The sequence below is a fragment of the Serinus canaria genome, chromosome 1 (genome assembly GCF_022539315.1).
Source record: "Serinus canaria isolate serCan28SL12 chromosome 1, serCan2020, whole genome shotgun sequence".
Taxonomy (NCBI): domain Eukaryota; kingdom Metazoa; phylum Chordata; class Aves; order Passeriformes; family Fringillidae; genus Serinus; species Serinus canaria.
The window spans coordinates 114,441,327-114,453,989 of NC_066313.1; the positions used below are offsets into that span (position 1 = coordinate 114,441,327).

Genomic DNA, 12,663 nt, shown 5'->3' on the forward strand with positions numbered 1-12,663 from the left:
TCCGGAGCCCGTTCAGCCAATGGGCGCTCAGTGCGCCGCGCCGCCTCGCCCAATCAGCGTTGAGCTCAGGGTGAGAGCGGGTGGGCGCGGCCAATGGGAGGCGGAAGCGCGGCGGGCGGGGCGGCGCCGAGGCGGCACGCGGGGGAGGCCGGGAGTGCGCGCGCGGGCTGTGACGCAGCTGCGGCCCCGTGAGGCGGCGGCGGCGGCACCGCGGGCCCGACCCGGCCCGGCCGCTCCGAGCGGAGCTTCTCGGCACCCGCGGTGAGCACCGGGGCCTGCCGCGGCTGCCCTGCCCGCCCCCCGCGGGGCGCGACGCGGCCTGGCCGTCCTGCCCTCCCGGCGTGGCTGTGGCGCTGCCGCCAGGCCTTTTGTGCCGGGAGACCGGGCGGTCCCGGAGTGGGGGGGGGTGCGTGGAGGTTCCGGGACGGAGGGAGGGCCGGAGGGAGGCGGGGAGGCCGTGAGCGGGGGGGATTTCCCGGCAGCCGTGCCCTGGCTACCTCCGCAGTACCTGGCCGCTTTTGAGGATTTTTAGGCCTTTTTGGTTGTCCCGGTGCGGGTCCGGTTGGAGATTCCGGGTGTTTTCCACGGGGGATACGCGGCTCTGGATGCGGGTAACGGCCCGGCTGTCCCCGGGGCCGGGAGTTATTTACTATCGTGTTAATTAGTCGTAGTTTAAAGTTAGCTTGGTTACATGTGGCTTGAAGTTTTGTTGATGACATGGGTTTCTTTGGGTGGTTTTGGGGGATTTTCTGCTGTTGCCGTTAAACTTCAATTAGAGCCTTTTGGCGTGAGGGTTCCCTCAGCTGGGGTTGCAGCGAGTGGGAGGGGGATGCTGTGTAGAATCTTCGAGTTTTACTAATTCTGGTCCAGCTCTTGGGCTCACAGAATCCCCAAATCCCTGGGGCTGGCAAAGCCCTCCCAGCCCAGGCAGTGCCAGCTGTGCCCCGTGCCCACCTTGTGCCCAGCCCAGAGCACTCAGTGCCACCTCCAGGGGACACCTGCAGGGATGGGCACTGCAGAGCTCCCTGGGCAGCCCCTGCCAAGGCCTGAGCCCCCTTTCCATGGGCAAATTCCTGCTGCTGGCCAAGCTGAGCCTGCCCTGGCCCAGCCTGAGGCCGTTCCCTCTGCTCCTGTCCCTGTGCCCTGGGAGCAGAGCCCGACCCCCCCGGCTGTCCCCTCCTGGCAGGGACTTGTGCAGAGCCACAAGGGCCCCCTGAGCCTCCTTTGCTCCAGGCTCAGCCCCTGCCCAGCTCCCTCAGGAATTCTCCAGCTCCTTCCCAGCTCCCTCAGGAATTCTCCAGCTCCCCACCAGCTTGATTCCCTGCCCTGGACACTCTCCAGCCCCTCCAGGTCTCTCTTTCTCTTAGGAGCCCAGAACTGCTCTCAAAGTGCAGGGGAGGAGGGGTGGGTTTGAAGTAGAACAAAATGCTTGCTGTGGGAGGAGGAAATCTTTCCATAACATGTTTTCTCTTAAAATGTGATTTTTTAGTTTTCTTCTTAGGTAGAGTTTGGCGTTTAGTGATCTCAGGACAATGTGAGAACAGTGACTTAGGAAAGAGGAACCACAGAAAATGAGTGACTTGTGAATTTGCAGATAAGGCTGAGAGTCACAACATCGGACAACTGGAAAGTGCAGGTGATTTTTGTCAGGCCTGAAAGGGAAACTTGCACTGGCACAAGGGGAGGTGGCTGAAGATAGTCCATGGTAATGGAGGGGTGTCTTTGGGAGCAGGTCCTGGTGAGGAGGTAGCTGAGGGGTCAGCCTGGAGAAAAGGATGTGCAGGATGGACCTTTCCACTCCCGTAACTCCCTGAGAGGAGGCTTGGCCAGCAGCAGGAATTTGCCCATGGAAAGGGGGCTCAGGCCTTGGCAGGGGCTGCCCAGGGAGCTCTGCAGTGCCCATCCCTGCAGGTGTCCCCTGGAGGTGGCACTGAGTGCTCTGGGCTGGGCACAAGGTGGGCACGGGGCACAGCTGGCACTGCCTGGGCTGGGAGGGCTTTGCCAGCCTCGGGGATCCCATGGGAGAAGGTGAGGAGGGCTCAGGGTGCAGTGTTACTGTGTCCCGGAGGAGCTGTCCCAGGAGCTCCTCTCAGCTTGGGGAGCTCTGAGAGTTTGTCAGAGCAGCTTTTCCTGGCTTTTACCAGGATCATTTCACTGAAATTCTTCTTCTTGTGGCAATTGAAACCTCTAAGGATTTGCCTGTGGGTGTGTGGAGACCCTTAACTCTCCAAAATTGTGCTGTGTGTCTGTTGGAGGTGACGCTAAAAATCATTTTTTTGGTTCCCCTGCCAGGGGAGTGTCGGATTGGGCTGGTTGTTCTGGGCTGATGTAGTCTCCAGCTGCTCAGGGATGGCAGGAGACTGTGGCTGCTCCCAGCCTGGATTTGGCCATTCCCAGAAAGTGCTGTTGGTGTTAGGGAAACAAACACTTCAGTTTCAAGGATGGGCACATGGATGTAGCCATTTCCCTGGGGGAGGCTGTGCTGGGCCGTGCCCAGTCCCTCTGTGCTTGCCTTGGGCACAGGGAAAGGGCAGCTTTGGCTTTGACTGGAATTGTTTGCCTTGGGAATATTCCTGGTGGGGGCCATCCTTGAACTGCTGATGTTCTTAGTTCTTCATTGCTGTGTGTGGCTACTGCTGCCAGGAGTACCTGGGAATGTGGGGGAATTCCTCATTTCCTGCTGAATCTGGAGAGGGGTGGGGTAGCACTAGTATTTCTTTTGTTAATAGACATTATTTTAGTAATGTGTATTTTTTCTAGTTAGTATTGTCATTTTCTTGTGGCTAATATGGCTTTTCATGGATCCTTACAGCCATTCTTTTTGGTTAACATGGCATTTTTGGGGGTAATGCTGGCTTTTTTTAACTTTGGCTTTTTTTGGGTTAACATTGCATTTTGTTTTTCTAGTTCTAGCTTTTTTTTTTTTTGTTGTTGCTAGTAGTGCTTTTTGGGGGATAATATGAACATTATTCACGGTAGTACTGGTTTTTTTTGTTAATCTGGCACATTTTTGGCTAATCTGGAATTTTCAGTGGTGAAGCTGCAAGAAAACACTCCACAATTCCCTGACAGTGTGCCCGAGGAGCTGTGGGGATGGTGCTGGATTTGTTGACAAACTCAGAGAGCTGGAGCAGAGTTTGTATCTGTTTGTGCTGGGGGAGGAGACTGGGGAGTGGCAGCAGGGAATGTGCTGTAAAGAAACCGTGGGGGCTGGACAGGGAACTGGGCCCAGCCAAACTCCCCTGGACAGCAACTGCTGGGAAGTGCAGAAGGGGAAAGCAGAGGGAGGCTGGGTTCCTGTAATCCCTGTGCAGTGCATTCCCCTCTGCCGTGCTTGAAGCAGTTGGCAGAGATAGTGGAACAGGAAAGTCGTTCCTGGAAACCCCCAGGATTGCAGTGGGATCGCTGCAGCCCAGGACACAGGCCGAGATGGGCAGGAACTCCAGCCATAATTAAGGGTGACACCTTAATTTTAGGGACAGTGATGTTTAGTGACACCTCCTTAGCTGTGGTGTCACTGGAATGTTGGTGCTCTTGACCCTCCTGGGGTTGTGGTAGGGTTTGGAATCACACAGTGCCATGGGGTCGGTGCTGAAGAATTCTGGTGGGATTGCTGCCCTTGGCAGTGAGGGAGATGGAAAATGAGTTTGCAGGGTGAGCTTTCAATAAAACCTGAATTCTGCTTTCCACGTCTAGGAAGAAAACCTGATACATCCTGAAAATGTTTAACAAATCTTTTGGAACTCCGTTCGGAGGCAGCACCGGCTTTGGGACAACTTCAACTTTTGGGCAAAGTAAGTGAAGTATCCAAGGTGGTTTTAATGAGGTGTCTTTTCCTGGAGTGCGGCTCAGAGAATCCCATGGAGGTGGTGATCCCTCGTGGTATGGAATGAGGGAGCTGCTGGGTGTTCCAGCTGACTTAGAAGAGGCTCAGGAGCCTGAGGCTTCACCCCTAACAAAGCTTTCAGTTTGAGCAGACAACCAGGATTCCGTGTCTGCTGTGGAAATTCCTTCTCTGGGAAGAGTGGAAGATGCAGTGCTTGGGGAGGGCAGTATCACTGGGGTGTTTTGGGGCTGGAACAATTCAGTAGTGGGTTTGTTGGGAAGGCCTGGAAGGAAGAAGTGTGTGTGTTCTGGGGGTGTTTGTGGAGCTGCAGCCTGAGGGGCTCACTGGGCTGTGCTTGCAGATGCTGGCTTTGGTACGACCAGCGGAGGAGCCTTCGGGACCTCGGCCTTCGGCTCCAGCAACAACACCGGCAGCCTGTTCGGGAGCACGCAGACCAAGCCAGGTACTGCCGGGGGGCTTGGGGAGGGAGGGAGGGAGAGAGGGAGGGGAGAAAGGGAGCAGCCCCAAACCACAGAATCCTCAACAAAAACCAGCCAGAAAGAGCCAAAAAGCACCCTCCTAAGCCCAGGGGCAGCAAGAACCTGTCAAAGCTCCCAAGCAGAGGAGGTTGTGAAGGATTAACAGCCTGTTTCTGTCTACAGGAGGGTTGTTTGGGTCCACCACGTTCAACCAACCAGCCACCTCCTCCACCAGCACTGGCTTTGGCTTTGGAACATCCACTGGGACATCAAACAGCCTCTTTGGAACCACCAGCACTGGTGGAAGCCTGTTCTCATCCCAGAATAATGCCTTTGCACAGAACAAACCAGCTGGTTTTGGAAGTGAGTGAGACTCGTGCCTCTCTGCTGCTGGGTGGGAGAGCAGTGGGAGCTGGATGTACCTGGGGGCTGGGACAGGGGTCAGGGTGGGGCTGAGGTGTTTCTCCTGGAGGATACAGTGACATCTCTGCCCACAGCAGCCTGGGAGGAGCCCATATGCTCCTGAATCTGTAGCTGTGATTCCAGCCCTACGTTTTAAAATCAATCGCTGAAGGTGGTTGGTTGGAATTCTTTATGCTGAGTACTGTTTAGGTGCTGTTTGATTTTAGGTTTTTATCCTGTGACAGAGCAGTTACAATTGGATTTGTCTGTGGCAGGAAAAGACAGGGAATGCTGTTAAACTCTTCTGTAATTTCACAAGGCAAAAGCAACTGCTTGCAGCCCCTTCTGAAGAAAGAAAAGGAGCCTTGCTGATTCTCTTTATTATAAAGTTAGTGTGTTATTTTCTTCCTACTTGGAAGAAAGGAATCTGACTGCTGTAGAAGGAAACTGCTGTGGTTTGTCTAGTGTTTATGGGGTGGTGAGTTAAGGACACTTCTGCAGCAGAGAACTGCATTAGCAGCACCATCAGCTTCCAGCTTTGTTTTCAAATTATTTTTCCCAGCTGTTCTTTCCATTTTCAAACCAGTTTCTAGTTTGAATAAAGTATTAGGGTTTAAGTTTTAAGTACTTAATTTGGGTTTGTTGTAATACTGATGTTGTTATTTTTTTTATGCTTTATTCAGACTTTGGTACGAGCACCAGCAGTGGAGGGCTCTTTGGGACCACCAACACCACTTCCAACCCCTTTGGGAGCACATCTGGCTCTCTCTTTGGCCCAACCAGCTTCACTGCTGCTCCAACTGGCACGACTATTAAATTTAATGTAAGTTCTGTTCTTTCTTCTTACTTCAGCCCGTTTACTGTGGGAAGTATTCAGTTTTGCAGTTGTTTGTGTGATGTCTTGGTCATTGAGGTGAAAAAATGAGTTCACCTGCAAGTGTTTTGAACTGATTTGAAAACATCCCTTCTCAACCACTGTAGAATTGCAGGCTTGCTGGGTTTAGAGCCAACACTGAAAGAGTAAAGGAGCTCCTAAAGCTGAGCCTTCCCAGCAGGTGCCATGGATGGCAAATGCTGGCAGCAGAAGGGTTAGAGACATCTTGCAATGGGTCAGAATCAGCACAGCTCTGCTGAGCCAGCCTGGCTCTGGGAAGGGGGCCTGGAAGGAGAGGAGTGGTGTGCTGCCTCCTCTGGACGAGTCCCCTTTAAGACAGGATTCAGTAACTGCTACAAAGTTCTGTGGCAGTTGGTCCTGGAGGGTGGCCCAGCAGAGAGGCCTTGAGGAACTGGGCTACCTGGGGCCTGCTGGAGGAGGGACTCTGTTCCCCAAAAACTTGTGCATGCAGATCTCATCCCTCTTCATTTCTGGACTGAGCTGATGTAAGACTGAGGCTTTGGGGGCAGAGCTGTGCTGCTGCCTGGGCTCTTGCAGTGCTGCTGATTTGTACTTCCATAGCACTGTTAAAAACGGGGGGATACTGGAATTCGTGCAGAGCTCCAGGATTTGTGTCAGAAGCTGAGGTAAACTGCTTTTAAAGTGAAACTGAAAGCAGAATTGCTGGGAGTTGTTTTGAGTGTTCCTGTGACTAATTCCACTGTTGATCATCCTTGAACACACCTGGGTGAGGCCTCAGCTGTACAAATAATGATGGAATCATAAAACCATGCAATCATGCAAGGTTTGGGTTGGGAAGGACCTCAAACCCCATCCTGCCGTGGCAGGGACACCTCCCACTGTCCCAGGCTGCGCCAGCCCCAGTGTCCAGCCTGGCCCTGGGCGCTGCCAGGGATCCAGGGGCAGCCCCAGCTGCTCTGGGCAACCTGAGCCAGGGCCTGCCCACCCTGCCAGGGAGCAATTCCTCATTGCCAAGATCCCACCCAGCCCTGCCCTCTGGCACTGGGAGCCATTCCCTGGCTCCTGTCCCTCTGTCCTTGTCCCCAGTCCCTCTGCAGCTCTCCTGGAGCCCCTTCAGGCCCTGCCAGGGGCTCTGAGCTCTCCCTGGAGCCTTCTCTGCAGTTTTGCATCCCCAGCTCTGCCAGCCTGGCTCCAGAGGGGCTGCAGCCCTGGAGCAGCTCCATGGCAGCTCTGGACTGGCTGCTAGAGCTCCACATCCTCCTGCTCTCGGGCCCCAGGGCTGGGGCAGCTCTGCAGATGGGGTCTTGCCCAGGCAGAGCAATCACACAGAGCCTCAGGGCTCTGCTAGCTGTAGGATTTCCCAGGATCTGCAGGGAGTTGTGGCTGTGTTCTCCCAAGTCTGGCTGGATTTTAACCTGGCCCTTCCTCTGTTCCTGGCAGCCCCCGACCGGCACCGACACCATGGTGAAATCCGGCGTCAGCACCAGCATCAACACCAAGCACCAGTGCATCACTGCCATGAAGGAGTACGAGAGCAAGTCCCTTGAGGTCAGTGCAGGGGCACACAGCCCTACCTCAGGCCTTTCTGGGCCTCAGCTACTGTCTGTGCTCATTAATGCAAAAATATTAATGAACCTTCAATGTCTGTATCACACACAAGAGGTGTTGTCAAGTAAAACAATTAATGCAACACCACGTTAATTGTAGTTGGGTTTAAGTGCTTGATGCAGGTCTGGAAGAGCTGAAATTCCGTCTTGTCAGAAGGACATGAGGTCCTGTTGGGAACAGCCCTGCTCTGCTGAGATAACAGCGGGATGCCAGGCAGAACTCAGTTGTTTGTTATAAACGAGCATTCCCAAGGATTTAACCTGAGGCTTTCCTATTCAGGCTGGTTTGTTTGACCCTTCAAAACAGATCATTTATAAAATATCTGAAAAGGCTCTGGGATGTCGAAGTAAAAACATGGATCTAAGTTCAGGCCCCATTTTTATTGTCCTTACTTTTAAAAATGTGGGTGTTGCAGCTTTTCTAGAGCCTTCACCTTGGTGAAGATGGGGTGCTGTGTGAGTGTGGTAAGGACATTTGCCTGCCCTTGTCCTGGGTAAAAAGAGCTGGATTTTCCTCTAGGAACTCCGTTTGGAAGACTACCAGGCAAATAGGAAAGGGCCCACGAATCCTGTAGGAGCAGGAGCAACTGCTGGCTTGTTTGGTTCTTCCACTGCCACGTCCAGCACAGCCACAGGGCTTTTTGGCTCTTCCACTACCAATACAGGCTTCTCCTATGGGCAGAATAAAACTGCTTTTGGAACCAGTAAGTACTGCCTGGCCCTGGTGTTCCTGTGAGTGCATGTGCAAATATTCTGTTAAACCATTTAGAATTTTGTGACGCAAAATGCTGAAACACTGCTGTGAGCTCAGAGCTGTGCTGGTTGTATTGCCAGCATTGACTGGTGCAGCTCCTTGCCATAGGAATCTGTTTTCTTACTTCTCTTGGAAAAATTGAAAAAGCTGTTGGATTTTTATTAGGTTTTGGTGCAAATTGAAAAGTAAAGAGATCACAGAATCCCAGAATGGTTTGGGTTAGAAGGGACCTTGAAGCTCACCCGGTCTTACCCTGCTATGGGCAGGGACACCTCCCACTGCCCCAGGCTGCTCTAAGCTCCCCCAGTGTCCAACCTGGCCTTGGGCACTGCCAGGGATCCAGGGGCAGCCCCAGCTGCTCTGGGCACCCTGTGCCAGGGCCTGCCCACCCTCAAAGAGAAGGATTTTTTCCTAGTAGTTGATATTTGTGTTTGTGGAATTTGACTGTAAACACATACAAATCCTCCAGGCTGTAGGAATGGAAGTGGTTGTTGGATGAGCAGAGACAGCACCCAGGGAAGAGCTGGGGCTGGGCCAGGGCAGCTCAGGCTGCAGAACAGGGAAAGGTTCTTCCCCAGAGGGTGCTGGCACTGCCCAGGCTGCCCAGGGAATGGGCACAGCCCCGAGGCTGCCAGAGCTCCAGGAGCCTTTGGCCAGCGCTGCCAGGGATGCCCAGGCTGGGCTTGGTGGGGTCTGGGCAGGGCAGGGGTGGCACTGGATGATCCCTGTTGCTCAGGATATTCTGTGACCCTTTTTGCTGTGTGCCTGCTGGGGTGTGGATCTGCTGGGCTGGGTCTCTAACTGCCCTTGGTGTCCCAGGTACGACCGGCTTTGGCACGGGCACCACCGGGGGGCTCTTTGGGCAGCAGTCCCAGACCACGAGTCTGTTCAACAAACCCTTCGGCCAGGCCACCACCACGCAGAACACCGGCTTCTCCTTCGGGGGCACCAGCACCCTGGGCCAGCCCAACACCAGCACCATGGTAAGGGGCTGCAGCTGCTCCTGCTGGGCACGGGGGGCTGCAGCATTGGGGTGTGCCTCACATTTCACTGCTGTGGGATAGAAGCAGCGTGCCAGGCTCTGAAGGCTGCGGTGGAGTGAGGAACCTCCTGGCAATCAGCTTTGTTCCCGACAGTTGGAGAACAGTCAGCTGTTCACAAATCACGTACCCACTCACCTCACAAGCAGCTTCCCTCTAGCAGCTCCTGTGCTTCCGATCGTTTTCACACAGATAATGTCATTCCATTATCAGCCTTCTATGGGAATTCAATCCTGGGCTTTCTGGTGACAAATGAGCAACATTTGGGGGCTTTTGTGACAGAAAGATTCTGCATAGTTGTAACTTGTGTAACTAGAGGCGTTGGCTCCAGATATCCTGTGTTCTTTGTGAATTTGTTGTGACTTCTCCTAGAAAACCCTGTGAAATGTTTATTTTCCATCTCCCTTGCTCAAAGCTATGAGGAAATTCCAATATCCTTTAAATCCTGGAGCATAAATTTTTGGTTTTTTTTTTTTTTTAATTTCCTTTTGGTAATTAATTTTTTGGAGGAAGACTAAAGCTTCTGGAATGCTCTTCACCTGTCCTCTTCCCCCAGCACAAGGGCAAATGGAGCATTATTTTATTGCCTGATTTCATGTGTTGTATCTGTTGTTGTCAGTGCTGGACTTGGAAAAGCATGGGAGCATTACCTTAACCTGGTTCCTTTTTTGTAGGGTCTCTTTGGGGTCACCCAGCCCTCGCAGCCTGGAGGCCTTTTTGGGACAGCTGCCAATACAAATGCTGGGACTGGATTTGGAACAGGAACTGGCCTTTTTGGACAAGCCAACACGGGATTTGGTGTTGGTGGTTCGGTATGTCTGCCACTGTAATAAAGAGAGAAAACCAAGCAGAGCCCTGTTCGGGGTGCTGACTGCGCAGAAGTTGTGTCAGCTTAGGAATTAGGATGTCTGAGATGTGAAAGTCACGTGGTTTGCTGTAAACTGGAGGATAAACAGGTGTAGTAGAGTAATTTTTTAGCAGGTGATGTGTGGAGTCATAAAAGCAGCAGGAGACACTGAGTTTCTGAGTGCCTGGGGTGCCTCAGCATAGGGTTGGAAATACAGGTTGTAAGTTGTGATGGACCAAAACCAACCTTGGTTTTTGATACTCAGTCATTTTGGTTCTGGTGGAGCAAAAATCACAGGATCACTGAAATTGGAAAAGTCCCTTAAGCCCCTTGAGTCTGACCCTAACGGTTGCTTTTGGGGGATTTTGCAGGTGGTTTGGGATAACCCCACTCATGGGAGGGTGGGCTGATGGGGCTCAGCTGTGCTTGGCTTCAGTTCTGCTTCCTTGCCTGCAGCCAAACACCAACACAATTCCTGTGGTGTCAGCATCCCAGGTTTCCAAATTCCTGTTGTTTTCCTTTCAGACCCTGTTTGGGAACAAGCCTGCTGGATTTGGAGCCACCACGACCAGCGCTCCCTCGTTCGGTACCACCACGGGCGGGGGACTCTTTGGTAACAAACCTGCTCTGAGTTTAGGAACCCCTACAAACCCTTCCAGTTGGGGGACAGGGAAAAAAATGTGGTTTCAGTCATTTAAATCTGTACTGTGTGCGCCACACACTGCAGAGAGCACATGTTGAGTACTGTAGTGTTGGAATTGTCAGGTGAACAATGGCCCTGGCACAGATGAATGTGCTGGGTTGTGCCTTTGCTCTTGGTGAGGCTCCCTGACTTGGGAAGTAGATGGTCAAGTGCCACTGTGTTGGTGAATCCCTAAGGGAATTTTCAGCCTGGGATGGCCAGGAGAGCCCCGGATCCAGGGGAGCATTGGGAAGGGCATTCCCAGCACGTCAGGGAGGGGATCCTGCCCCTGTGCTCAGCTCCAGGGAGGCTCATCTGGAATGTCCTGTTCAGTTTTGGGCTCCACAGCTGAAGGAAGACCAGGAGCTACTGGAGAGGGTCCAGGGAAGGGCACAGAGATGATTTGGGGTCTGGAGCTTCTCTGGTGAGGAGAGACTGTAGGAGCTGGGCCTGGTCAGTCTGGAGAAGGGAAGGCTGAGAGGGGATCCATCCATCCACCCAAATACCCCATCCATCCACCCAAATACCCCATCCATCCACTCAAATACCCCATCCATCCATACACATCTCTCCAGGGTGTCAGGATGGTGCCAGACTCTGCTCAGTGGTGCCAGTGGCAGGAGAAGGAGCAATGGCCAGGAACTACAACACAACAATTCCAGCCCAGCCTGAGGAAGAACTTCCATCCATGGAGGGGCAGAGCCCTGGAACAGCTGCCCAGGCAGGGGCTGGAGTCTCCCTCTGGAGACAGGGAGCTGGGCTGGGTGGTCTCAGAGGTCCCTCCCAACTCCAGCTATGCTGTAATTCTGTGGTTGAAAACTCTTGAAATGGAGGATTTGGGGAGCAGAGGGGTTTGTTAGGCTGTGAACACCCTGTGTTGGCACAGCAGCGCTGGGAGAATTGGGGTAAAACCAGTGATCCTTGGGCTTGGGCAGGTGTCAGGAGATCCTGCACTGCAGTGAAGGTGAATTGAGTCAGCTCCAGTTCAGCTGGTGGCTGCTGTTGTCCTTGGCGGTGTGAAGGAAAGTCCTGAGGAGCTGCTGGTGTGTTCCTGGTGGCCTCTGATGTGAGAACTGATGTTGGGTGGGTGTGACTGAGCAGGAGGAATGTGTAGGGATGGCTGAAGGGAGTGGCAGCTTCTTTCAGGGGACTCTGAAATCTCTTCTGCCTTTTTAATTCTGGATTTCAGAGCAACAAAACTGTCTCTGAGAGTGAGTAGGAGGGGGTTGGACCCTGCCATCTCTGTCCTGCAGTGCTGTTTTGTGTTGGTTATTTAAAGGCAGTGGGGACTGCCATGCCTTTAGCCTGCTGTGCCAGACTGCCCATATAGACAGGGAAGACCTCGAGGGAGCTGGCTGATCTTTTAGGTCTTTCCCAAATTAAGCTCTTTGTAGTTCTCAGTGCTCTGAAGCAGGGCAGCACCTTGGCAAGCAGGGTTTGACTGTGGTGAGCAGCCCTGGATAAACCTCCCAGGGGTCTGAAAGGTGCTTTTGAGTTCTCATTCTGCTGCTCAGGATCTCCATGGCCCTACAGTGTGTTGGCCCTATTTGATGGAGATCAGCTTCTGCAGTGTGTGGTTTTGGTTTGCCTGTAGCAAACCGTTTGTAGCAGTTTATAGGAGGCAGGGAGCTGGATTCCAAGGGGTGGGTGCACACCTGCACTTTTTCAGTTTAATCCTGGCTTTGTGTAATAGCCAAGCATGGGATGGGGTCAGCATCTGCAGTAGAACTGAGCTCATGGTAGGTTTGGGGTGGCCTTGTTGCAGCTACAGCTGTGCTCTTGAACTGTGCAGATCTGAGTTCCCACCTGCTCTGTGGTGAGGGTCAGAGAAATTAGTGTGTGGTATATACAGGATGAAATGGGGTTTGTTCCCTCCAGGCACTCAAAAAAACCCAGCACGTTTTACTCTATTGCCAGCTAGAGCAGCATCGTGTCAGCTCTGCCTTTCTGGGAAACTCTGAAGTTTGTAACAAACTGAAAAGCTTAAGAAGGCAGACCGACTTTTTTCTTTGCTGCTTTAATGCTATATTTATATCTAAAATGTGTTTATTACCAGTGAAGTCCCTTCTTGCTGATTGCCAGTTTAACCTGTGCTGCTGGAAACAGTGAGAAATTTGGCTTTGGCAGGGCTCTTTGACCCTGTGAGGCTTATTTATTTAAATGCATTGTT

At 52.8% G+C, this 12,663-nt stretch overlaps 1 protein-coding gene across 1 annotated transcript in view; it reads left to right on the top strand.

Annotated features, from left to right (window-relative positions):
• Nucleotides 1-106: 106 nt before the first annotated feature.
• The window catches only part of NUP98 (nucleoporin 98 and 96 precursor), a 36,657-nt gene continuing 24,100 nt past the window's right edge, over nt 107-12,663 (top strand). The window contains 10 exon segments of the mRNA XM_050970651.1: nt 107-261; nt 3,691-3,794; nt 4,188-4,289; nt 4,489-4,668; nt 5,391-5,530; nt 7,004-7,111; nt 7,691-7,874; nt 8,744-8,907; nt 9,639-9,776; nt 10,337-10,424. Of these exon segments, the coding sequence (XP_050826608.1) occupies nt 3,722-3,794; nt 4,188-4,289; nt 4,489-4,668; nt 5,391-5,530; nt 7,004-7,111; nt 7,691-7,874; nt 8,744-8,907; nt 9,639-9,776; nt 10,337-10,424 (1,177 nt within the window). The 5' untranslated portion in view covers nt 107-261; nt 3,691-3,721.